General features: G+C 34.9%; 2 protein-coding genes across 2 annotated transcripts; one reads left to right on the top strand and one right to left on the bottom strand.

Moving 5' to 3' along the window:
* Nucleotides 1-8,144: 8,144 nt before the first annotated feature.
* Nucleotides 8,145-18,726, bottom strand: LOC128991532 (AP-3 complex subunit mu-1). The gene is made up of 10 exons (XM_054414497.1): nt 18,414-18,726; nt 16,768-16,952; nt 16,188-16,300; nt 15,954-16,075; nt 14,659-14,818; nt 12,873-12,986; nt 11,890-12,060; nt 10,147-10,305; nt 9,229-9,279; nt 8,145-8,385 (listed from the first exon to the last, which is right to left on the bottom strand). Exons 1-10 carry the CDS (start codon nt 18,446-18,448, stop codon nt 8,251-8,253), a joined length of 1,245 nt encoding a protein of 414 aa, XP_054270472.1. The 5' UTR covers nt 18,449-18,726; the 3' UTR covers nt 8,145-8,250.
* A 2,494-nt stretch (nt 18,727-21,220) lies between these two features.
* Nucleotides 21,221-26,307, top strand: LOC128992922 (aquaporin-like). Its single transcript, XM_054416667.1, has 6 exons — nt 21,221-21,362; nt 22,784-23,064; nt 23,731-23,874; nt 24,205-24,423; nt 25,058-25,138; nt 26,299-26,307. Exons 1-6 carry the CDS (start codon nt 21,221-21,223, stop codon nt 26,305-26,307), a joined length of 876 nt encoding a protein of 291 aa, XP_054272642.1.
* Nucleotides 26,308-27,061: the final 754 nt, after the last annotated feature.

The raw sequence follows: 27,061 nt of genomic DNA, 5'->3' as shown, positions 1-27,061 counted from the left end.
GGCTTTGTTTTGCTTGATTTTTCATAGCTTGATATTCTCATTTATGTAGCCTGTATAGATAAATGCATAGTGTGCCACTCTACTATATCTACCGCATGCCGCATGATGTAGTTTTGTGAATAAAGATGGACTTGTCAATTGATTCTGTAAGCTGAATGGTCAAATAAATTTAATCATTGTATATCCTTTGAAGAACTCCACTACAACAACACAAACAACTCATTTCATTCATACTTTCTTGCACCAGCTTCATAACAAAGAGACCAAGTAATCTATAGACACCTACATCCTAATCAGACACCTATATCCTATATCCTAATCAAACTATAGGAACTAGTAGTTAAACAATTTGTTTAATCAAACACGCTATCCGAGTACGCAGGTGAGGCGACCCACTACAAGGATACCGGATACTTCCTGTGTCTTATGAATGAACCCCTTCCCCTCCCACACTACGCATACACCGTCATTCATACTTGGTCCATTGTTGTACTTGATATGCGTCAGTCACTATAGGACAAGCTATTGTTTTATGCCGCGGTTAAGTTAAGAATTCCGGCGGCAGAGTTGGGATTGAAAATCATGGTTGAGAGTTTGGGAAATTGTTTGTGACTAAACAATATTTAGTGGGAAATTATCAAAATGTTGTGTTACGTTACAATTGGTGAAATAACAAAGAGTGTGTTGCCATAGTCTCAAGGGTCTCGAACTTCGGTGCAAGAAGAACGGTTCGATCTTAATACTTTTAGATCACCGGCAACAACAAGAGTTTTATGGATTTTTAACTGCTTTCCCCTAAAAGAGTTTGTGCACTGGTGTAGACACTAAAAAAATGATACAAGAGTAACATACCCTGACATGTCTCGTAAGCAAGTCCGTATGTAAGACACACTAAACCTAACCCTGAGCAATAACACACTGGTCTGTGATATGCAGATGCTGCTAATCATTATCTTCATATTATCTTTGTTCATATAATTTTATTAAATCGTTTGTACGACCATTAGCGTACCTACCAAAAAAGAATGTTCATAATTATTCTATTCACTATAGTATAATTTAATTCTCTCAAAATGGTGTAACTTTTTACTAATTTTACCAAACAAAAGTACAGAGGTGAAGTGAGTTTTTCAGTGTTTAGTAAACTTCACTGAACAGTAGAGTCGGGTACGGGGGAACTTTAACTTTGGATGTTGGATTTAAGCAATATTTTGACTAATTATATGCTACCATACTAGTATACATTGTAAAAAAAAAAACATTGTATAACCTCCTAAGTTGTTATCACAAAGAACTCGAAAGTAACATGTATAGGTTCCATACTGAATGAAGCCGTTAAGAAATTTGAAGTAGAAAATCTATACAAGTAAAAATAATCGTGACAGCCCAACAAACATAATTTGTGTTTTGAGTGTAGAGATCAATTATTATAATTTCAACACCAAGATGAACTATGATGTATGATAGACCATGATAATCAAAATAATTATCAAACTCCTAGCTGTGTCCTTTCAAGGATTACGCAAAGCCTTCGCCTTGGAAAACGCAACTCGCATAACAAACACGTGATGAGGCATTAGTATCCAAGTAATGAAGACAAAGATATAAAGTCAATTATGCTACTTAATAAACAGTATATAAATACAGTAATGTAAGTTGTCGTTCCGTGGACAAGATCATTTTCATAAAACTGTTTGTCTCTTGTTTACAATATGACTATTGTGTTGTTAGACAACCAACTGAAACAAGCTGAACTAGAATTTGTTTACATTTATCTTACAAACAAGGAAAAGTAGTTGTAATATGTAATATTCATTAATGCTTATTTTAATATATTCGTTCATTTACAGCATATTTACAATAAATAGGCCTACACAGAGTTGACATTCAACATGACTTACCTAATGTTGTAAAGCATTCTCACTGCAAAATAATTACGTAACTTTGCTAATTAAGTGTCAGCAAATATAACACTCAAATATAAAACATCACCTTTACAACAATCGAGTCTTAACATGCAACAAGAGCACCACTTCAGCAACTCAGCATCTATGAATCATCAACAGCTGATTGACAAGTGTACCAACATATCAGCAAAGATTTAACAACCCGATTAATAATTAAGTATTAGAATATAGTTATTTGTGCAACTAGTGAGAAAAGTGAGCAATTGACTCACTCGAGAGAAATCCTTACTCACGAGCCGTAGGCGAGTGAGGAATGGTTTCTCGAGTGAGGCAATTGTACTTTGAACTCGAGTTGCACATTATACTTTTCCTACAGTTACCATAAAACAAATAAATTTGTGAAGAAACATAACCTATTTTTACATAGAAGTGAACTTTTAAAATAACATTTAATGTGAAGTGACAATACAACAGTACAACAGCTGACCAGCTGATTGTTAACATTGTCTCACTCTAATTACTTTGTCTCACTCCAGATTTGCAACGTGAAGGCACGAAATAGTGAGCACGTAACATGCAGGCAACGTCGTATGCGCGCGAAATATGTTGGCAGCACTGGCTGTAAATCAGCTGGTCAGCTGTTGTACTGTTGTACTTGTCACTTCACATTAACAATTATATTAAAAGTTCACTTCTGTGTAAAAATAGGTTATGTTTCTTCACAAATTTATTTGTTTTATGGTAACTGTAGGAAAATTATAATGTGCAACTCGAGTTCAAAGTACAATTGCCTCACTCGAGAAACGATTCCTCACTCGCCTACGGCTCGTGAGTAAGGATTTCTCTCGAGTGAGTCAATTGCTCACTTTTCTCACTAGTTGCACAAATAACTATTTCCTCCAGTTACCTAACAATGCACATGTTCTCCCACTGATTTGAGAATGAAAAGTGGCCAATTCGCTCATCAGTGACTCTAATTACTTTGTCTCACTCCAGATTTGCAACGTGAAGGCACGAAATAGTGAGCGCGTAACATGCAGGCAACGTTTTATGCGCGCGAAATACGTTGGCAGCACTGGCTGTAAATCAGCTGGTCAGCTGTTGTACTGTTGTATTTGTCACTTCACGTTAAATTGTTATATTAAAAGTTCACTTCTGTGTAAAAATAGGTTATAGTCGGGGGGCAAACTGTATTCCGTGGGATTTTTTGTGAAGGGAATGTGCGACTATGTGGAATCTCTTTATTATATGTCCCATAATGGTGTAGTACCGGGTGTTTACCCTCAAATTGCGGGGTTTGGTTTTTATGACGTCTTTAATCCAAGATGGCCGCCATGTGTGACATCTATTCATTAAATTAATAATAACTCTTTCCAGAGTAAAATAATCGAATTTTAATCTATACCATTGAATTCAGCTCAAAACATCAAACAATTTGGTGTTTTGAATCATTGCTCTAAGACCATTGGTTACCGAGATATTGAAGGCGGAAAACACAGAACATTGTCCCAAAGCAAGACCCCACTACCCCCATGTTATCCTTATGGTGAAAAAATAAAATTGTATATCTAGCTTATTACTCAGCATATCTTAATAATAATTGGTATGTGGCTTCATTTAGTAGAGATCTACTTGATTATGGCCTAAAATCCCCCATTTTTACATTTCCAAGGCAACAAACCTGCATACTCACTTCCCATGGTATTCTTATGGTCAATATTTTTGCATGCTTGTTCATGAACATACTTTGAGAAATGATGATGTGTGGCTCCATTTTAATTATTTATTGAAGCATTTGCAATTCGTTGAGTATACAGGTCTGCTGCTACGGGGGTATTGTAGCTATAAACAAATTACAGGTATTAGAAAATCAAATAAATTAGACTATAGTTGAGAGGCATATGTAATTTTGTAGGATTTTGAATTAAGCAATTGTATGATTGTTGGCAATAGATAGGTAATGACATGTCTGAAAGTGTGGTCAAGCTGGTGTTTTTGGCCGCCATATTGGAAGGATCTTGGATCCGCCATATTGGATATTAATAACTTTTTTTATGCAATGCTAGTGTTGTGACACATCATTATGAACTAGATTTTCACGCTGATTTCAATGCTGAAATATGTTTTTAAATATCTTTTTTCGTTTGGAAGAGATATTCAAATAAAAACTCTCCCCATACATTTCTTACGGACGTTTCGTAAGGTCATGTTACAATTTTTAGACGTGGAACCTCTTAGTCTTATATGCCTCATCACACATAATTTACTTTGTACTTACACCAAACAAATGTTGTAACCCTGATGACCAGCCCTGTATGTCTTTAACTGCTTTAACCAAAGACAAATTTCAAAATAAAAATAATTATTAATGTTAAATAAAGGTCCATGATTAATTTTCAATTAGTCAGATTTCATTTAGTGATTAATACAATTTTAAACCAAACATTTACTGAGTAATTTGAGACTAGAATGAACCTTTTGACGTATTAATAACCCGAGATATAAATCTTTTAATAAAAACTGATTTGGAAAAAGTTTAATTTAATATTGTGTTGTGGTTCATAGCTCAACTCTAACTCGTCCGATTTTAATGATCGATAACTTAAATAAAAGCTCTTACATCACTGAATACTTTAAGACTAGAATGAATTACAAGCGATAATAAGAACTTGATATATGAGAAAAATAATCTGAAAAAAAATCAAAGTACGAAACGTCCGTAAGAAATGTATGGGGGGGGGGGAGTTTTCATTTCAATATATCTTCGAAACGAAAAACGATATTTACAAACGGTTTTCGGAATTGAAGTTAGCGTAAACATCTAGTTTATAATAATGAGTCACAACACCAGCATTAGATTTAAAAATTTGTATTAGTATCCAATATGGTGGATCCAAGACGGCGGGCCAAAAACACTAGCTAGGCCACACTTTCAGACAAAACACCCGGTAGTACACGATTCTATATGTCATTACCTATCTATCACCACCAATCATACAATTGCTTAATACAAAATCACAAGAAATTACATATGACCCAGAACTATAGTCTATTTTATTTTTATTTATTTTATTTTATTTTTATACCTATAATTTGTGAGATTTTTTTATTGCTACAATACCCCCGTAGCAGCAGACCTGTATACTCAACGAATTGCAAATGCTTCAATAAATAATTAAAATGGAGCCACACATCATCATTTCTCAATGTATGTTCATGGACAAGCATGCATAAATATTGACCATAAGAATACCATGGGAAGTGAGTATGCAGGTTTGCTGCCACGGAAATGTAAAAATGAGGGATTTTAGGCCATAATCAAGTAAATCTCTACTAAATGAAGCCACATACCAATTATTATTAAGATATGCTGAGTAATAAGCTAGATATACAATTTTATTTTTTCACCATAAGGATAACATGGGGATAGTGGGGTCTTGCTTGGGGACAATGTTCTGTGTTTTCCGCCTTCAATATCTCGGTAACCAATGGTCATAGAGCAATGATTCAAAAGACCAAATTGTTTTATTTTTTGAGCTGAATTCAATGGTATAAATTAAAATTTGATTATTTTACTCTGAAAAGCGTTATTATTAATTTAAAGAATAGATGTCACACATGGCGGACATCTTGGATTAAAGACGTCATAAAAACCAAACCCCACAATTTGAGGGTAAACACCCGGTACTACACCATTATGGGACATATAATAAAGAGATTCCACATAGTCGCACATTCCCTTCACAAAAAAACCCTCGGAAGCTGGATATGTGCAGTTTGCTCCTGGACTATTATGTTTCTTCACCAATTTATTTGTTTTATGGTAACTGTAGGAAAAGTATAATGTGCAACTCGAGTTCAAAGTACAATTGCCTCACTCGAGAAACCATTTCTCACTCGCCTACGGCTCGTGAGTAAGGATATCTCTCGAGTGAGTCAATTGCTCACTTTTCTCACTAGTTGCACAAATAACTATAGTTAGTTTGTAACCATGTATTATTATTGTGGTTACAGAATATTCACGATAGCATTGAATATTTGTATACGTTGAATGATTTAAAATGTTAATTTGTTCCCTAAACGATTGATACAGCACATACTTTGGTATATATTATTAGACAACTATATATATATATATATGTATATATATATATACTATATATAGTCTATATATATATACTATATATAGTCTATATATATATATACTATATATAGTCTATATATATATACTATATATATATAGTCTATAGTTGTCTAATAATATATACCAAAGTATGTGCTGTATCAATCGTTTAGGGAACAAATTAACATTTTAAATCATTCAACGTATACAAATATTCAATGCTTTCGTGAATATTCTGTAACCACAATAATAATTGTAACAATAATTGCTAATGTATTCGTAAATATATTTTCATTAATTGAATGATCTTAAGTGCTAGAGTAAAACTAAATGTTTACCAATGTCGATTCAAGACAAGAAGCTGGACATTACGGTGAGAAGGGGGACGCAACAATGGTCGGTTGCTTAGCAACCAGCAGGTGTACTGATTTGAATTTTGAATACACCGACTTTGTTTATTTACTTCGCCTTCAGTTACAACGATACCTTTTTCACATTGCTATACTACTTTTGTATGTTTTACCATAGATAAAAGGACTCCTTTTATATCTACGGTTTTACGTGCAAGCACTACGGCTACAACTTTGTCTATACAATGTACTAAATTGAGGTGTATGTCTGTCTTTCCATTACACAATAACTACTGGAAATCGACCATATTAATTTTAGAAACTTGATTTGTAGGACAAGAAAAAAGGTCTTTTCAACTAGCCCTAACTAATTGAAAAAACTTTATTTGAAAATTTTAAAAACGCAGAACTATAGATTGGTATTTGCACTACTATAAGCCGTTTAGAGTGCGTAGCTATCATTATTGGTTAATTCAAAAACTGTAATCTTGGAAACCTCTGCAAGCGCTTCTTGCGGCACTGTCCAATGCTGCAACCATTTGCAACATAGCAACTGACGCCCGAGCTGAGGTAGAGCGCACCCTTAAAAAGTCTCTTATTTGCCTGTTGCAAGTATTCAAATAATAATCAATGAGAAATGGAATCAATACTTAATTACATGTACTGTAAAGTGCTTGACCTTTTTTTTACAAACTCCTAATTTAAGCGTCAAATTTAAAAATAAACCTGGTATTCTCAAACATAATCCTTTACCTCATTAAATGTCATTGTATTCTGTACATTTGGACACATAGGCTACCTAATTGTATGGTGAATTAAATTTCATTGTGAATTAATCAAGGGACCTTAAATAGCTGAAAGATTGTAAATAAGATGATATATTATTTGATATTTTACACCAACAAAAATAGTAAAAAATGCTCAGGACATTCCTAGAACTCAACACAAACAATGAAAAAAGAGATGAGCTGTGAAAAAGATCATGTCCGGTTTGAGTGTTCTCTGCTACAAATCAGCTCTTGAGCTCCAATATATCAGTGACAGAACCTTATTGCCAAATAGTGTTGTAAAATGTGTCATGTACATTTGAGACAACATGGATTTATTTTTAAACTTTTTAACAATTTATTTACGTAGTGGCTTTACATCCTAGCTCTGTCACTGTGGCAAAAATAACTCCTTGTGTCAAAATACCTCGATTAGGTGTAGGGCCTATGTACTGAAATTCATGTTTTCATTACATGAAAATAGATATTTAAGTTTATGAATCCGAAGATCTTACAGATGAGTAGGTGTAAACTGGGTAGAGTGTTGAATGGATAAGATGATTAATAGCTCTGTTTAGCAGAACCATTTATTAAAGTCCCAATGATAAATGACATCTGGGTCCATTTAGGAGCAGGATACATACAAGGGAGGAGAGGTTATGGAGTTAGGACCCCTCATTTTAGAACTTATGAAGAGTTTTAATATCTGGTTCAATTTAGATATATTTTTTTACAGAAAAATGTATTAAATGAGACCATTTTTTTAATTTCTAACAATCACTAATTGCCAGGTCCAGTATTGATAATTAAAAGTACTTCAAAGCAGCAAAACCAGTAGCAATTCATCAAAAGCATCAAAAGTAGCAATTCAAAACCAGTCCAAAAACCCATCAACCAACCAAGCTCTACCATCCTTAAAATCAAAATCATTAAAATTTAAATTAAATTTGACTTAAATGCAAAAACGAGGAAGTAAAAGGTAAATGAATCATTTGAATAAACCTTAATAGCAATATATCTTTTTAAATGATCATATACAAAATTGTTGAATGGTAGTTGAAGGGCGAAAAGGTGGAATGATATGATGACTTGTCTTGGAGACTTTACATTCTGATCTGGAACTTGCCGGCTTTGGTGATGTACTTGACTCCTTTGAATGGTTTGTACTTCTCCCCATACATGTCCAATCTGTTGACCTTCAGGCCAGACACTGCCAGCTGATTGATGGTGAACTTAACCTGCAGACGACACAACATTAGATTATCATATTGTGACCCCACACAAAATCAAATAGTGATATCAATTTTACTTTCTCTATAAATGACTACCGCAAATCTCACAGCTCAAAATCGGCAGGTGATGTTAAGCTCTAACTTGATACAAGATTACATTTAAGATCACTATAATTAATCAAAATAACACAGTACTTAGTTACTTTGTTGTACTACTACTTTGTTTTAAGTTCATTTTTCGTGATGGTGAGTTTACATCATCTAACAAGTTATAGCGGACATTTTAAATTATGGTTTATAAAATCAAAGTTTTCAAGACGTTTTGGAATCTGGAATCTGACTAAGAAAATGTAAGTCTACATGTATGTAGTTTTATGTGTTCCTATCATGTTGTAATGTTTTAGGGCTTTTATGATTTTATTTTTACGATGTTTGTATTTGACTACTATACTGTTCGGGGGTGGTTTTTATTCTGTTGGCCAGCTTATCGGCTTGGTTTAAATGCTATTCTTGTAATGTTTTGTATTTATCTCACCCGATGAAGGAGTCAGTGTCCAGATCCTGGAACGTTGCGAAAACTTGTTATTACAGTACAAATTGTTATAGGAAATTTCCGCAATAACCTACTAGATAATACTAGGTAGTTTTACTTTATTAATATCTGAATCAAGACTTTTTTTACATTTATCTTCTCAATACTTCGGAGGTAAAATGATCCTCCGATTTATAGTGTTATGTGTTATGTTAAATTATTATTTGCATCTTTTTAAATCTATTAACAGTCTCAGACTATTCAAGTGAATTTGTTAAGTTAGCTTTCCTTATTAAAGTAAATATAAATTTACTTACATTAATTGTAGGATTTGACTCCACTGGTGGCGCTCCAGATTGTAAATTGATCTGAAATCAAAGAATTTCAATACTAAAGGGTGTCCCAGTAAGAACGCCGGATTTGAGGAGCGTCTTATCCTTATCTGTATTTCAATAGGAATTCCCAAATTATCAGCGATGTTACCCGTATTAGGTCCCATTTGTAGTCATGAATCGCTACACGACGTAACAACGCGTGGTCATAGTTAAAGTGCACTACAAGTACGGAAGCTGCGCACTATTTACGGCCGGGACAATGCACCAAATGATCCATCTGTCCGAAGATTGGTTTATAAGTTCGAATAAATTGGCTCAGTTCTATACTGGGGATATTTAAAGTCGCTTGTTTTCGCCAATAACCCTCAAACAATCCAAGACTTGAAGGAGGAAATGATTCGTGCCATTAATGGAATTCAACAGGAAGTGTGTGAAAAAGTGATGCAAAACTTTGTCAAGAGATGTCGAGCTTGTCAGTATTCAGCAGGTTGGCACTTACAAGACATACTACTCAATTACTAATCGGAGATATTATGCTTTAAGATTCATGTTTCATATTGTAAATTTAGCGAGAAAATATATGGTTTGTTAACATTTCAAATCCGGCGTTCTTATTGGGACACCCTTTATATTGGTCATGGAAAAAGACATCGTTTGAATAACAATTTAATTTCATATAACTTTATTCATTAAAGTACAATACATAAATACATGAATGGTGTCAAGAGTAATTTAACAAATCTAACTTAACCTTACTTTACTTTACTTAACAAGTAGCTTTAATACTTCCGATAGACAAAAGCTCATGGCACAAATTATTAAAAGATTTATGCCAGTTATAATTATGGTTTTTATTAGATAAAATGCAATAATAAAATTATTCACTGATGTATAACATACCGAGCCGCGGATGTTGGGCAGTTTATTGGTGTCAATTCGGCCGACGTCCCAAACCAGTACTCGACTGACAGGGTCAAACGAATACTTGCCTTGCGACGGGTTGAGAACACAGTTGAGAACTGCCTTAGGCATGGGGATCTCTATGACTACGTTCTCTACCTGGAAGATGAATGAAAATGTAGATACAGCCGAAAACAAAAGAACTTACAGTAAAAAATGAATCAGCTGATTTTTCTTATTAGATACTCTTTGAGGTAGCTGTAATCTTATGAAGTTTTACAGTCTTGTACTACATGTCTCGACACTGATAAGTTATGCATCAATAGTAAAGAAAATTATGAACTTAAAAGTAATAGGCTACTTTGATTGAGTAGCCTAAAGTACTACACTTTTCAAGATTCAGGCATATTTATTAAAATATAAAAGGTTTAATTTACCTGTTGCGTCAATTGATCCTTAAGTTATGAAATAACTACGGCCGTTTCGTACTGCTAAACGAGTACATCTTCAGGTTGTCTACGAACGTTAAAATACGGCCTTCTCATCCGTGGATGGAGTCGTCAGCACATTTAGGACACATAACACGAACACATAACGAAACATTAAAATATTTACAATTAAAAACTTGGCCAAGTAGTCCGAACACGAGAGTTGTGTAACCGGTAGGTAGCGTTAGATGATAAGTCATGACTGTAGTTATACTGTAGATACTGACTGTAGATTTTTTAACAGTCATGACTCATCATCTAACGCTACCGGTTACACAACTCTCGTGTTCGGACTACTTGGCCAAGTTTTTAATTGTAAATATTTTAATGTTTCGTTATGTGTTCGTGTTATGTGTCCTAAATGTGCTGACGACTCCACCCACGGATGAGAAGGCCGTATTTTAACGTTCGTAGACAACCTGAAGATGTACTCGTTTAGCAGTACGAAACGGCCGTAGTTATTTCATAACTTAAGGATCAATTGACACAACAGGTAAATTAAACCTTTTATATTTGCATTACCTTGATCCAGAGGCTAACCCATCATGAAATATTTATTATCATTGATCCATTACAAAATAGACATAGGCAAATTCAACCAATTTACAATCAACATTACACTGGCAAACATACATAAAAAACAATAAAATCTAATAATCCTCAGTACTACCGGGACTAACGTACCAAAAAAGTTGTCTACAGAATAAAATGGACGGTTGGCAACGAGCCATAAACTTAAGATGAGTTTGAAGTGGCAGTGGCTCTAAAAAAACATTGATATTTATTGAGACTTTATCATTATTCATTTACGACTGGGATGCATCGTCCTGTAATCCAGCTACTAGGAGTTCACAAAATGTGGATATTTATAGGCATGCACTGTGGATGCGATGCTCCCTGGTGTGGATTAACGTCCGCACTAGTGAGTAATACGATTATCCTCAGTACTATCCTGATAATTAGACCAATTCGTTAATTAAGGAAATGTGGTTCGGATTCCACTATAAATTGTAGGTCCCTTAGTTGCCATTGGCTGTATCGGGTTTAATTAACAGCTGTGTCTAAAGAACATGTCGGCCTTAGTCACTAACAAGACTACAAAATCGCGCCACTCACTTTTCACTCATATTTGGAATAGTGGCTTATATATGCACACAGTGGCGTCCTCATCTTAAATAGTTGATATAATTGATTGATATTGATATAATTGACCATAGTCAGAGTGGACTTGCTTGAGTAGCCTACACTCACTCACCGTACGTCCGATGGTCTGCTTAGGTCCCACTGTAATGTCTAGCCGCCCGTCCTTGAAACTGACGTTATGTCTGACGTAGATAGGGATTGCGACAACACTTTGTGACCCGATGTGGTACGACATCAATCTCAGGTTACCGTCAGGCGGGATGAACGATAGTATTCTCTCTAACTGCAACACCAGACAATGTTAAGTTATTTTAGTTCTGTTCCTGCTTAAAAAGTACAAGTTTGAGTATGTAAATACTAAATATAAATATATAGGCTACATACCATTGCCATGAGTGGGTTACTGCACAGAAAAAATAAATGGTTATACAGTTATATAAATTTAAAATAAAAACTTCACAAATATTTTCAGAATTTTTAATTTCATTTTTCCCCAGCTACGTTGGAGTTATCAGACACATCTCAAAACTTATGATTTTTTTGTGATGTGTCTGATGATGCCAGGCCTCAAAAGGCCTCATGAAATTAAAAACTCTGAAAATATTTATGACGTTTTTATTTCAAATTTATATTTATTCCAATATTATGTTATACAGTGAATTACTTTAGTTATTACTATATTCTAGCCTTTGTACAAAAAAATTAAAACATTAATGTACTTCTAATAGTTATATAAATTTTTAGTGTTTAACACACACAGGTAGGTATAACTTTCTATTCCGATAGGATTTGAATAAATCTAATTTGTTTCACAAGTCACAACTAATGTTTTGAAAGAAACAGATTTTAATGATACCAACTTGTTACTGGCATAGTACTTGATACAATACTCAAAATGGTACAATACTTGGTTACAACATAGGGGGTGTTTACTAACGCTTCCCGCACGATAGGCGGATATATCCGCTAGCATGTTGTGCATAGCGAACGGTAGGCTGATTTATCCGCCGATTAATACGACAGTCATTGTTATAGTTGACAGTCTATAACATGATTAATCTTCATAAAAACGTCATTTTATTCAACGCATCTTACCTCCCACCGTTTGAACCGAACACAAGGATGAAAGCTGACGTCATCAAACAGCCGAGGATTCATAAAGGAAAGAGTCAAATCTGGCATTCCACTAAGCTTGATACAACAGTCCACCTAAAACATGTACACAATGATAATAGGTTCATCTAGAAATCACAGTAACTTAATAATAATTGGATTGTTTATTGGTTCTAGAGGAACATTATCAACATTTTTCGTGAACTTTTGGAAACAATATGATTTGGACAGATCCTTTTTGAAAATTACTATCCATGAAACATTAAGAGGTTCATTGACTATAATGAGAAATCATTTATATAGCAAACATCAAAATTAATCAGTCTTATTGCAGTTATAATCCTTCAATATTTTAAGTGTATATTTTTTCTGTGTCATTGGCAACCTTATTTTTTAAGGCAGACGTGTTTATTTTTATAAATAAATTCTTTTCTCTCCATCTATAAAATACACTAATGGCCCTCCTTAAAAAACTAGGGTGGGTCTAGGATACAGATAATGTAGCCAAACCAATTTTGCATAGGATAATAAAATAATCCATAACTAGTCCTACTATATTTTAGATAATGGATCCGCCAGGAAGAGTAACTGACTTTGGAAACTCAACAATGATGTGATTTCATTTTATCAGTATTACTATTCAGCACTATTTTTTTAGAAATTTAGATACTGAAAGGCCAACTGGAACTGAAACCTATTGAGAGCTATGACCTCTGTCCATTCTACACCATTCCTACATATCCTTCAGAGACAGTTATTTTGTTATAGCAAAACAAAAACAGTGAAGCAATATGCCACATCAGCAATCCTTTATCATCAGAATATTTTTTTAATGTCCTAAGTAATAGTTTAAAATTTGTTTAATAAAACTAGAGAGAAGGAGGGTCTTTAAACAAAGTTGAAGCACGTTTTTCTTCAAATCCTGCTTTGTGGACATCAATTGGTACTATCTAGAAGCTTAGGTCCTCTCCTTTTGAGATTTTGCTATTGTTAAAAAGGCAAGGTAAGAATTTTTAATGCTATTGACAAGTGAATGTTTGGGTTTTAAGCGCTACCACATTTATAACCTGTAATAAGAACAGAAACCGCTTATCCTGTTTAGCCACATATTTATGTTATACTAGCTGTAACCCGCGGGCTTTGCCCCGTTTAACTTCTTAATTTTCAAGATTATCTCGTTCGCATGGCTCAATCACGTCCTGGTTAAAGTTTGTTCGCTACGCTCACTCACCTTTAGGTTGGAGCTCGTTCGCTACGCTCACTTGCCTTCAGGTTAGCACGTTCGCTACGCTAACTCGCCTCCAGGTTGAAGTTCGTTCGCTACGCTCACTCACCTTTTGGTTGCAAATTAGCTGTTGTCATAAATGTAAAAGAAATAATAGTGCTGCACAATGTTGGTAATCCTTGTAACTTTAATGCTATTGAACATCATATAACAGAACCAACTTGTTTAATTGAAACAGCTGTTAAGATTCAATAATTCCATTTCTCATAAGGTTAACATGAGAAACTCCACAGCCACTGGGGCGGAGCCCGAAATGATTTTTGAAATAATAATATGCCTATATGTTAATCGGGAATGTGAGCTATCATCATGCCAAATTTCAGCCCAATCCGACCAGTATTTTTCGCGTTCACTTGTCACAAACATACATCCATACATCCATACATCCATACATCTAAACTTTCTCATTTATAATATTAGTAGGACTATGAGTAAATGATAAATTAACAAACTTATTTAAATTTTAGTGAGAAAAACACTCACATAGCCTTGTATCTCAGCAAAGACGGTAGACCCAGCGCGGTCGATGATGGCATCCACCTCCTCTACAACATCAAAGTATGCCTCGTTGTTGGTGTACTTGACACCCGTCCGCCTCCATGGCACATTGGACAACTGTCCGCTTGGCAGAGTGGCGCTCACGCTGGAAAACAGACCAACTTTAAGTAGGTGTAATGTTAGCACTGAAAGTAGGCCCATGTAAAACATTATTGTTGTAAATTATATTTACTATGAGGGTACAATTTTCTTTACATCCATTCAGATGATTATTGAAATGCTTAATAGGATGTTACTTTTAAGTAACAGTATTGTGATTTGTGACTACTGAAAAGGGACTTAGGAACGGGACTAAGCCTCAACCCTATCAAAGGATATTACACAAAATTAGTTATGGTACATAAAACTAACAGTTCATAACAATCATCAAAAGGGGGAAAAAATCTAGATGGCTTTTGAATCCTGAATCTAAGAGTTAATTTTTGGCTAGAGAGGCAGCTGTTTGACTACTAGTTGAGTCACCTTACTTGATACTTTGATTCCTTCATCGGTGACCGACAATGTCGGATAGATTGCGTAGAATATAATGTTATAACACTACTACATACGTATAATAAACATAAAAAGAAACTGACTAGGCTGCGGCGGAATATAACGTTTGGGGTAGGGGGTCTCTCACGTAACTTCTAGGGGCTCTTCCTACAGCAAGTATAGTTGTCTTTTCAACAGGTTATTACGAATGGCCGTTTTAAAAGATGCTGCTGCTCATCTCCTGCACCGCACCTTCTCCGGTAGGGTGTTAAAAAGCCTTATATAAAAAGCATTGCGGGGATAGCTCTTCAGGGTGCGTGTGAGACGATATCATGGCATATCGAGGTGTAGGGCTTGTCGAGTGCCATATTGGTTGGTGGTAAAGCTCTCTCTTGTCAAACAGATTGAACATTTTCATTCAGTAGAGTAAGGATGTTCAACACATACTGGCAAAAAACTGTGAGAATGTCCACTCTTAAAAAAAGACCTGCAATGTTCTGAATAATTGGCTGACATTATTATTCTTACAGCTTTCTTCTGTAGAAGTAAGATGTTCTTCACTGCTGACGAGTAACCCCAAAATACCAAGCCGTACATAAGATGGCTGTGGAATAGAGCATGGTAGACAGTTACCAAGTACTGCCTTGGTATGAGGTTGTTACCATTTTTACCGAGTTATGGTTTTACAGCCTACTCCTGATGATATTACAGTTTGTTTCTGATAATTGGCAGAGAGCTGTAGAACTTACTTGGACTTGCCAGTGACAGTGTTTGCGATGGTCCTTAGCAAGTTAGGTGGTTTGATCAACTCCTTGAGAACATTGGACTCTGTTGCCAGGGGGAACCCGTTGTCTAGCATCTCATCTAGCAGCTACAACATGATAAAACATTACAATCTGTAATAGTCCTATCTAACTCTAAAAAATTTATACCTTAACATTAGCGGTAAACTATAAGAAATGTTTAACAATAAGGGAGCTTACCTCGTAGACAACGACATAGTTTTCTTTGATGATCGATTCTGTGCATTCACTAAAATAGTCGTCAAATGTGTCAACGACACGGTGAAGAAACTCAATCACGAATAAAGGCGGCACTGAAACATATATAAGAGTTGATCAAAACTACAAAATATATTGGAGGCTGTTTGTAAGCTAGAAGAAAAATAGATACAGTAGGCCTATAGCCAAATACATAGGCTAGTTTGAAAAATTATTCTAGCTAAGACTGCGTTCATCAACTTTCAATGCTAAATTCATTAAAAGTGATAGACTACTCAATATTCTATTACCATCACACTAGCCTATGTGACTGGGGCATGTCTACAGCTACCTAGTAAAAGCTGCTTGAAATATCTAGATATCCAGGCTTAGCTTCTTTGAATATCATCAACAAATTAACTAGGCCTAATTAAATAAAGGCTACAATGTAGTCTACATATTTATTTAAGCTTATTTTGTACTTGGAACATTTACCTACAATGACAAATTTTGATGATGTAAGTGATAATAAATTATAAGAGAATCTATTGATGTTTCAGAAGTTACTATTAGGCCTACTTACCTTCCGTCATACAAACGGCAACAAAAAACATGCAACATCGATGTATACTGATAAGGTAGTGGTGAGGAGTAGCAATGACTGGAGGCATGTCTTCAGGGCAGGATACTTTCCTTTGCTCATCAAAGAAATAATCACACACCGATCGGGATATCACGCTCTTCCAGTGCTTCTCCATGAATAAATCTCTGAAAAAGAATATTTCCTTAGCAAAAATCTTGGAATGTGCTAATCTTATATATTAAAAAAATTTGGTTTTTCTTTTCCGAGTTCGTTTGGCTTTTCTAGCCGACCAATTTTCATGATTGAGGTCTCAAATTGAAGGTATTCACGCACAGATTTGCCATCAAGCATCGGCATATAATTATCAATAGTCTCACTCGGTTTATACGTAAACGAAATTTGCTCTCCATGTATTTCTTATGGGAGTTAAATTTTGTTTCTCTTTGCCGAGTTCATTTGGCTCTTCTACCCAACTGATTTTCATGATTGAGGTCTCAAATTGAAGGTATGCACGCACAGATTTCTTATCAAGCATCGGCATATATTTACCTACTGTATTACTAGACCAAAAAAACATAATTTGACTCATTTTCAAATTCTTACTTCAATTTAAGATGTATTTCACCAGTTACAATTACATAATCCTGTAAATTTTTGTTTAAGAACCTTGAGTGAAATACCGACTTTTATTCTAGCTATTAATTTATTCAAATCGGACGAGTTTCAAGCAAACACAAGGTGAACAACCAACACAATTTTATTTCATAAGGTTTTTCTATGATTAAAACTCAATAGCTCCCAGTATTGTTTATGTTTTTTTATACGTTTTAGATTCAAAATTATCAGTAAATTATTAGGCTTTAATTTGAGCTATTGATTGTTTGAATCAGTTAAGGTCAATTTACTGTATTACCCTACTCAATCAAAAATCATTAATTTGAATATTTCTCGGATATCTATTACATATGTATTTTAATGCTGCGGAGCAGCATGGGTCCTCTAATTAAATTGTTTTTAACATTATTTATCTATAGACCTAAATAAAATGACAGTGGAAACATTTCTGAGATGTTTCTTCACAAAGAGCTTTGTTGAGATACTTAGTCTAGGACAATTATTTAAGGGTTAGTACAAACAACCATTCAATAAATTTAATTTTAGGAACAATTTTTATATCAGACCCAATTAGGGGTTCAGTTACAGTTAACCATAAGTATAGCTAGGACGAATCAATAGGCTATGGGACAATTGATTTGTCGTAAATCAAAGTTCTGCCTAATTTTGTCTGAACATTAACTTAGCTTTTACTTGGTAGGCTTACAACAATCGTAACTGAAAGCACAGAAAACGTACTACTATAACCCAGAATGCCAACCGCATGGTAAAAAGCATTAAGTGTTTTGAGAGAGCTTTGCCTGTCAATTCGTAGGCAGCGCCACCAGCGTTGCTATGCTATTGCATGGCAACGCTGGTGGCGCTACCTACGGATTGACAGGCAAAGCTCTCTCAAAACACTTAATGCTTTTTACCATGCGGTTGGCATTCTGGGTTATAGTAGTACGTTTTCTGTGCTGAAAGTAACTTAGCCTACTTGGAAGACCTAAACAGGTCTTACTCATAATGAATGAATTCTATGTCAAACATACCCTGATGAGTTAATGATGAACAGGCTGTGAATCATTTTATCGTACTTAGTCCTTAGGAAACCTTTTTCAAAACAAATTAAAATAGGATTTCACTGAAACATTAACTTAGTTTAAAATACAGTAGGGTAGATATTAGTTCATATCATAAACAAAAACAATTTATGAACTTTTACGACTCTATGAAAAATAAACTATGAACTTCTCCATTGCGTCCTAATATATAGCCTAAAAATAATACCAATTGATTTTATAACAATAATTAAAATGGATATTGACTAATTAATATAATTAAATAGCTTTTTGCTTAAATTAGTTTACATAACCTGCAAAACAAATATGACAGGGTGACGGGTGACGTTTATGGCTGACAGTGGTAAAGTTAAACAAAGTAACGAAACAAAGAAACAGCTGGTAGAAAAGTCAAAGACTATTGAAGTAATAACAATTCTGGAGCAAATTTTAGCATTGGTTCTGATAACGTGAATAGCCAAACTATACGTAATACATCAGATCAGTCTTTTGCAAATCAAGCTAATTATTATTAATTATGATAGAACAATCAATGATAATAAAATGAATCTATACATTCTATTCAATAAGAAAATTATACCTATACCTTACTATAGAATAACCACGGTACGGTATAGGGCATGGGAGTATTTTTATCTATGATCCTACTTATGTCCAAAACATTATATGTAACCATTTTTTACACGACTACTATGTACGTGCTATTACTCATCAATGTAAGTTAGTAATCTTCTGTATTAGTTGCTTTAAATTAAATAAATGATTCTTACTATAATGAAACCGCTGATCTTAGTCAGTAACAAAGCTACACAGGTCATCACACACCATTCTACACTCATCCTTCACTCATATTTGGCTTAAAATACGCACCTAGGTGGCGTCCCCATCTCAATGATTGATGATTTATGATTGATTATGTAAATTTAAATTCTGGAAACATTTTTGCTTATTCGCTGATGATACGCTCTGAAGTTTCTGTTCAAAATCACAGAGATAGTGTAGATATGAACTCGAAGAAAGTTTTTTTTGCAGAACTCTTAGATTCATAGTAGGTAGTTGTTCAAGAAAAACTCTACTAAAGCCGGCTCCCGACATGCTGAATTTCAACCGACTGAATTTCAGTCGTGGTTAGGCGTTCGACCCGCGTGTGGGCTAAAAATAGTTTATTAATATATAATATATTAATAGGTATTAATTAATACCCTGAAGAAGCGGAACGTTGTTTTGAGTTCCGCGAAACGTCGGACCTTGATGCCGTGGACGATTTTGTGTTGTATATATGTGTGTTTATGTGTTTTGACGAGTCCCGGACATCACAAACAAAAATAAAGGTGAGTGAAGCCCACAAAAATTTACCTGATATTGTGTACCATTGTGGGGGTGTAATCCTTTTCTGACCTTAGAAGAAAAGCAGTCAGGGTGCAATTTCTAGTTCTTTGCTTGAAAAGAACATCGCTCAGGCAATACTGCCTATATCCTCATCATAAATTGTTTTAACTATGCTCTCTACCAATACAATCTGTGAACCTTAATTCTCATTTAAAAGAACCTAAATCAATATCATCACATTCAATATTAAATTTACTTCCTAGCAATTCACCACTTATAGATTATTGCCATCTCACTCCAAAACACCCTTTAAAGAGAAACTCATTACAACAACATTTTCAATCCCTCACCACTCTGCCTTTAACTGGAGCTAGACATGAGCAGCTTTAAAAGGCAAATTACAATTAACCATGAAGCCAATTATTGGATTATTCCTCATTAATATTTAACAAAATTAAAGACTCATATTCCTCTCACATATGTGCTAATTCTTGTAACCATCACACTATAGTAATAATTATACCGTGTGTTCAAAAGTCCCGGATCGGCTTTGTATTTTTTTAGATCTTAAATATTGATCTACAAAACTTAGAACATGTTTCTTGGACACAAAATACTATTTTAAGATGTATATTCAGTAACCCCCTACCTCCACAGGGGGGCGGCCCGCTAGAAATCAGAAGAAAATCTTAAATGTAAGCATATAGGTTGATAAGCACATCAAACTAAAGGTCTTTGTTAGTAAAACACAATGCCGCAAACCCGAACACAAACGGAAAACTGAGTAAAAAATGTTAGCTATTCAAAGATGCATTAAATTTGCATTATACTATTATGAGCTACCTCCACAGGGGGCGCCCGCTAGAAGTTGGCAGAAAATCATAAACGTATGCATAAGTCGATAACATCAAACTAAAGGGTTTATTTAGTACAATAGAATATGCCACAATTTGAGCTCGAAAGAACAACTGAGTATAAATGGCAGCTGTTCAAAGATTCAAATTGGCAGATTCAAGAAATCTTTGAACGGCTGCCATTTTTTGACTCGGTTACCCGTTGTAGTTCAAGTTTGCGGTATTGTATTCTACTTGTAAAGACCTTTAATTTGATGTGCATATCAACCTATGCTTACATTTAACCCTTCCCGCATGGGCAAAATCATGACATAGAACGGGAAAAAATTATAGGAAAAAATAAAAATTAATTTTCCTTATTTGTGTTTTGTTATACATTAAATAAACACAATGGAACACTTCATACTGTCAAAATATTTTTTTTGCTCGTTTTTAACTATGCGGATATATCCGCTACCCGTCCGCGGATGAGTAGAAAAGCAGCGGATATATCCGTCACCCGTCTTTGAAGATATGACCATGACAACGTTAGGCAATAAATAAATAACAATATATGTAAACAATAAATAAAGAAAACGTAGTGTTGAGCGTGAAATGTCAAGGGGGGGCGTAGGAGAGGTGGAGGGCGCGAGGGGGAAGGGGAGGCGTGAAAGAGGGGTAGGCGCAGAAGAAGGGAGTGCGGGAGATAGCGCAGCCATGGAGAGAGCAGTGGCACCTTGGTACCGCGAAACATCTGGTTACTGCTCAAGCACCTGCCAGTCTGTCTGAAGAGAAGGCAGATATATCCGCTTCCCGTCCGGAACATCAAAAACCATAAGCGGATATATCCGCCACCCATCCTTTATCGTCAAAGACTTAGGCGGATATATCCGTCACCCGTCTGGGAAGGCTGAAGGGTTAAAATGTTTTTCTGACACCTAGTGGGCCGTCCCCCTGAGGAGGTAGGGGGTCACTGAACATGTGTAAAATAGTAATTTGTGTCCAAGAGACATGTTGTTCTAAGTTTTGTAGGTCAATATTAAATATTTATAAAATTACAAAGCCGATTCGGGACTTTTAGAGCACCCTGTATACCCTTCTCCACCCATTACTCGGAGTGTATGCACATGTTGAGTTTGGCTTAGGGCATCAAGGAGGGTTGATCTGGACCTAGTTATTTGTCACACTCACACATGAGTCAAGTGACAAACAATGTCAAAATTAGTTTTTTTCCTATTGCTGATTTTGATTCAGCACAGTTAGTAAACTAGAAAGGCAACACAACAAACATACTTTTAGGTTTTAGAAATAAGTAGTTAAGAAGCAGATAAAACATTAATTGATCCTGTCAAAAGTATCAAGATACAACATATGAAGTCACAACAAATTTTATACACACTGCTGCCGACACAGAAGTTAATTGAAGCACTTTTATAGATAAGATACTAACAGGTTGACTGGAGTATTGGATGTCTATTGTTACTATTAATTTTCCATCAGGCAAAACTACATAAAGTTGATTGGTTATGGTATTAAGTAAGTAAAAAATATTTTTTTAGAAATTAGAAACGCACATATTTTAAACAGATTATTGTAAAAGTGTTAATCGTAAAACCAATCACTGTCTTCTATATTGCGGATTGTAGTTAAAATTATTTTGGCCACAATCTATAAAAACATTAAACTGAATAAACAAATATATTTTGTAAATATATCTTAAATACCTATGTTTTCTGAAATTGGTTTTGCTAGTCCAACCAACTGCTGTTAAAAATGTATAAATCACTGAGAAAAAAGTACTACCGTTTGTTTAAACAGAAATGATCTTCTAGTTTTTAATAATACTTCAGTACTTAAATAGAGTGGGTCAAGAAATCAAAATACAATATTTACGGTTTCACTTAACAAGTACTGTTTTGCTTCTACAGGGAGGACAAAGTGTGTTGTTAGTAAAATGCTAATAGCTTAGTATTAAATAAATCAATTTTCCAGCAAGTGTTTGATCAATATCTTTATAAAGAAACAAACTACAACGATTTACTTATTCTCCGTAAGAATAACAATGGTGATTTATAGATTTATAGGCGACCCCTGTTATTTCTGTGACGATGGTGAGCGTTCCCACACTGAAACATTTTTACCACACCACTGCTGCAGAATTATAAGGTGTATATACAGGCAGACCCGAATGGTTGCTGCTGAACTGCAGACCTAGATACACTGCAGAGCTAAAGTCAGCAGTGCTGATGCAGGACAATGTAATATGTACAGATAGACACAGATTGTTGCTGAAGGACAGCAGTCCTATCATGGAGCTCGTCCGCAGTGCTGTTGCAGAGCTGATAGGAACTGCAGTGCTTTTGTGGCTGGCAACCTCCACCTGTGCTCAGTTCCCTGGCAACGGGTCTACTCTGCAAACGTCTCTCACTGTAGGAACAGCTGTCTCTGTGCTTGTGTTTGTAAGTATAATGGAGAGACAGATATGCAGGGTTTCCCAGTACAGTAGCATAGTACGGTAATCACACTTAAAAAAGCTGTCATACATAACATTGTGATGTGACCACACTGATGACAATTAAATGCAATTAGGATAATTTTTTTAAAGGAAAGCCAATCAGCTAGTAAGGATTTTTTGAAAGGGAATACAGTTCAGCTAGCTTACCTGAGAAAATTAGAGATCAGGGGCTAATACACACACAAAACATAACACTTATATTTTGCCCTGATGTTGGACTTCTTTAGAGATTACCGGTGAGGTCGAAGAGAAATAATTTCTGTTATCTCTTTCCCTCTTTTACAAACCCTAAACTATTTAATTATTTTTTGTTCAGGGGGAAGATGAATTAAAGACAAATAATAATTATCATTGCTGACCTTTAACAAAGCCTCCCATTCCTTTTGACAGCAGTTGCTGAATAGTTTTTAGACACATTTATGCAGAATTGCTCTTCATCCAGAAATTTATCATCTCCTCTTTTTCCTCTCATTCTCATGTTTCCTGTATTTCATCTTCATTACTTTTTACTTCATCTCCCTGGTAGTTTTGTTTTTTTCATGATAAATGATTTTGGTACACTTTAAGATCTACCTATTCTTACGAACATATTATGTACTGTCTACTCTAGGCTCTAGGCCATGTCAGTGGCTGTCATATCAACCCAGCTGTCACTGTGGCATTCACACTCTCAGGTCGCACATCAATTGTCAGGGCTTGGTTGTATATCCTTGTTCAACTCCTTGGAGCTGTGGCAGGCACGGCAGTTTACATTGTAAGTACATTGTTAGGGAGTAGCTGGTCTAATAAGTATAACAGAACAGAACAAAAACTTTTTCATCAAAGGTCAATAAAAACCTTCAACGTGATAACACTGTGACTCACAGATTCAAAACTTAATTAGAAAAAGTTCTAGAGAAAGCAAAAATCTGTCAAAAACACAAAAAATAAAAAAAATCTTAGTATCAAAAACTTGGGGAGGAATTGCAATTTTAGAACAACGCTCTGCTCTGTATGAGTGACTCATTCAACTATGTTCTTTTTGAACAAATTGGCTAAAGGTCAAAGAATGAAAAGTCTATGCTATTGTAAAATTTGTGTTCAGGTGACCACTCCCTCAGCATTGCGAGGGGTGGGTTTTTGTTCTACTACGGTGAACCAAGCCAAGGCGGTGTCCTGGGACCAGGCTCTTGTGGTGGAGTCCTTCTTGTCCGGTGTCCTGATCCTTGTTATCTTGGCTGTGACAGACAAAAGGCTGGCATGTCCTGCGAGTTCAGGACCTCTCATAGTGGGACTTGCTGTTGTGGCTGACTTCCTTATGGGGGTGATTGAAATTACCATCAAAATAGCTTAAAGAATACTCTAACAAGTGTAGTGCAGTTGTTAAATATCGAATAAGTTAGAAGTTAAGAAAGGCCAATTGGCTGATTAGGATTGTTATATACAAGGATAGAGATCAGATAGCTTACCTGGTAGACAGAGTCCAGATTAGACTAGGTAACACACATAATTCAACACCGAAAACTTAATATTTCGTTCCAGTTAGGGACTTCATCAGAAGGCAGAAGAACTTTATAGAGGAAGAAGATATTTTTATAGAGTACGGATAATCTTGCAAACACATCTTATCAAGTGATTTCAAACTCAATTCTGGGTAAGAATACAAAGGAAGAAGGAATGGAAACTAACTTACCTAAAAGAGAGATCCAGAGGTAGTTAAAAGCACACAAAAATTCACAACACTATAAACTTGACATTTCGCCCCTTCAAGATTCATCAACCACTCAATTTATTGTTCATTGTATTGTGAACTTTTTTTATGTTTTTAACTACCAGTACCTGCTCTATACGTACTTACGTGCTTTATCCAAAAAACTAATTCTGGGTAAGAGTAGTCCAAGAAGAACTTATAACGAAGCTTTTAATACTATAAACCATATTTTGCTTTCTTGTTGCAGTTGCAGTACAGTGGGTGCAGTATGAACCCAGCAAGATCTTTTGGACCAGCAATTCTGAGTGGATACTCCACTAATCAATGGGTAGGTTGAATCACACTCACACATAATGAACAGAACCAGTAAACTAAACAAAGAGGATATAAACAATGAGTTTTGGAGAGGTTAACTGTAAGAAAGGATGAGGTCCTAAATTCACCTCAATAAAGAAGAATTTTCAATATTTTCATTTCCTTTCAAATGATGTTCCTGGCCTGAATAATAGCAGTAACATATGTTTTAGACCGTTTCATCTAAGCAATGTTAAATAATGTTTACTTTCAGGCCAGCATAACATCATTTGTTTATGATCCATACTGGGTCTGTTCTAGCATTCGTGGGTTGAATACAAAAAAACATATTAAAACACAGGTTTGTCACTACACTAATGTTTAATAAACATAAACACTGCTTTAATTGTCCAAACATCTTGATTTAATTGTGTTTTAAGATTAAAATTTTATAGTAAACTGGCTCAGCAAACTGATGATTACGAACTTCCATTAGCAATAGGGAGCATGATTTAAAAGGGATAATCACAAAATTGGAATACTTTTGAACCATAATTTTTACAGCACTGGGGATTTTACCATTTTGATAAAAGTTAAAAGACTTAGACTATGTACTAAATTGTAATAAAAATGGTTAGAGCTGTATTTGTAAAAATCTCATTTTTCCGTTATCTTGTGGGTTTTATGATACAACTATTAGAAATTCTAATTTAAAAAATTATAAAAAAGGACTTTTCCACCCAAAACTCAAAAATGTTGACAAAAACAATAATTAACCATTTAATGAAATATGGGGGGTAAGTCAACAGCATTTTTTTTAAGTTGGACGGTTGAAACTTTAGTATGAGTTTATTTAGTTATGAAAGGAATAGTAATGGTTTAAAGTTTAAGCTTCACCAAAATCTGTTGTTTACCCATCTTTTTTCCAGGCTTTATGTTTGATTCCAGATATTTGGGGTTGGACCGATACTTGGGTCAATATTTGCTACAGTGCTCTGGTGCTTTGTCTTAGCTCCAAACAAATAAAAAAGGTTTATTTGGTACATAACAGATTGGTGATGAACTTGTAGCTTCACAATGAGCTTTATATTTGCAGGAAATATGCAGAAGTAGTGCGGTATAAGATGAGTGAATTATAAGACCCTCACTTTTTTGTTGCCAAAATGAGTATGTGCTATTTTTTTTTTTTTACAGGTAGATTAGATTTTATATGAAGATGTTTAAAATTAGGCTAGTTATTAAAAATATTATTACTATTAGTAAAATTATTTGACCTAATGGATTATTAAGACACTGAATGTGTTAGCAATAAAATATCTTTTTAGCTATAAAAAGCAAATATCTTGTTTCATGTGTTTTTGTTGTTTCCTGAATCACTGATGATATATACAGTATGACAAGAATCCTTACTATTATTGAATGTTGTATAATTGAACAGAGCAAGCAAAGCTCTTTGAGATCGGACCTTATGCAAACTATGTAATCAATTACCTCAATAACGGCTGAACATATTTAATCCAAACTTTCCAGGGTCATTTTGACAAAAAGTGTTCATGTTATTAAACAAACAAATTTCAATTTGATAATGTCTGGACAGTTTAAAACCAACATAATGTTTTTAGCATTAGCCTTATAAGTTGCCACGATGGTTACGAGATAGCAACGTGGATGTAAACAAAGAACATAGCATATGCTTGTTAGGTTGTTAGCAAACTAATATACAATATGAATACAGCACAAAGGAAAAATCACTCAAGTAACAACCTTTGATAAAAAAAAATACAGAGTAAGTGTTACAGGACATTTGGAAACTACCCCTGTATTTAAGAGGTACACACTAACCAACCGTTGATACTATCTTACTGTTATCTGCAATCTTAAAATGTCATGGGAAGGGAGGGGAACAGGTCCGTAGGAAGTGGTGAAGGAAGTAGTAAAGGTGAGCAGTCCAGAGTGT

Source organism: Macrosteles quadrilineatus, unplaced genomic scaffold (genome assembly GCF_028750875.1).
Source record: "Macrosteles quadrilineatus isolate MER2022 unplaced genomic scaffold, UCM_ALF_1.0 Scaffold_4__1_contigs__length_99947679, whole genome shotgun sequence".
Taxonomy (NCBI): domain Eukaryota; kingdom Metazoa; phylum Arthropoda; class Insecta; order Hemiptera; family Cicadellidae; genus Macrosteles; species Macrosteles quadrilineatus.
The sequence above is the reverse complement of the archived record's forward strand: the minus strand, read 5'-3'. Positions and strand labels throughout refer to the sequence as shown.

Bases quoted from the DNA above. Each gene is read 5' to 3' on its own strand.
- LOC128991532 (XM_054414497.1), bottom strand. From the start codon at position 18,448: ATGATTCACAGCCTGTTCATCATTAACTCATCAGG. The intron at 14,819-15,953 runs GTAAGTTCTACA...TCTGTTTTCCAG, and splicing joins ACTGTCACTGGCAAGTCCAA to CGTGAGCGCCACTCTGCCAA. The intron at 12,987-14,658 runs GTGAGTGTTTTT...TACATGTTTTAG, and splicing joins TTGCTGAGATACAAGGCTAT to GTGGACTGTTGTATCAAGCT.
- LOC128992922 (XM_054416667.1), top strand. From the start codon at position 21,221: ATGTCAAGGGGGGGCGTAGGAGAGGTGGAGGGCGCGAGGGGGAAGGGG. The intron at 21,363-22,783 runs GTTACTGCTCAA...GTGTATATACAG, and splicing joins TTGGTACCGCGAAACATCTG to GCAGACCCGAATGGTTGCTG. The intron at 23,875-24,204 runs GTAAGTACATTG...ATTTGTGTTCAG, and splicing joins CAGGCACGGCAGTTTACATT to GTGACCACTCCCTCAGCATT.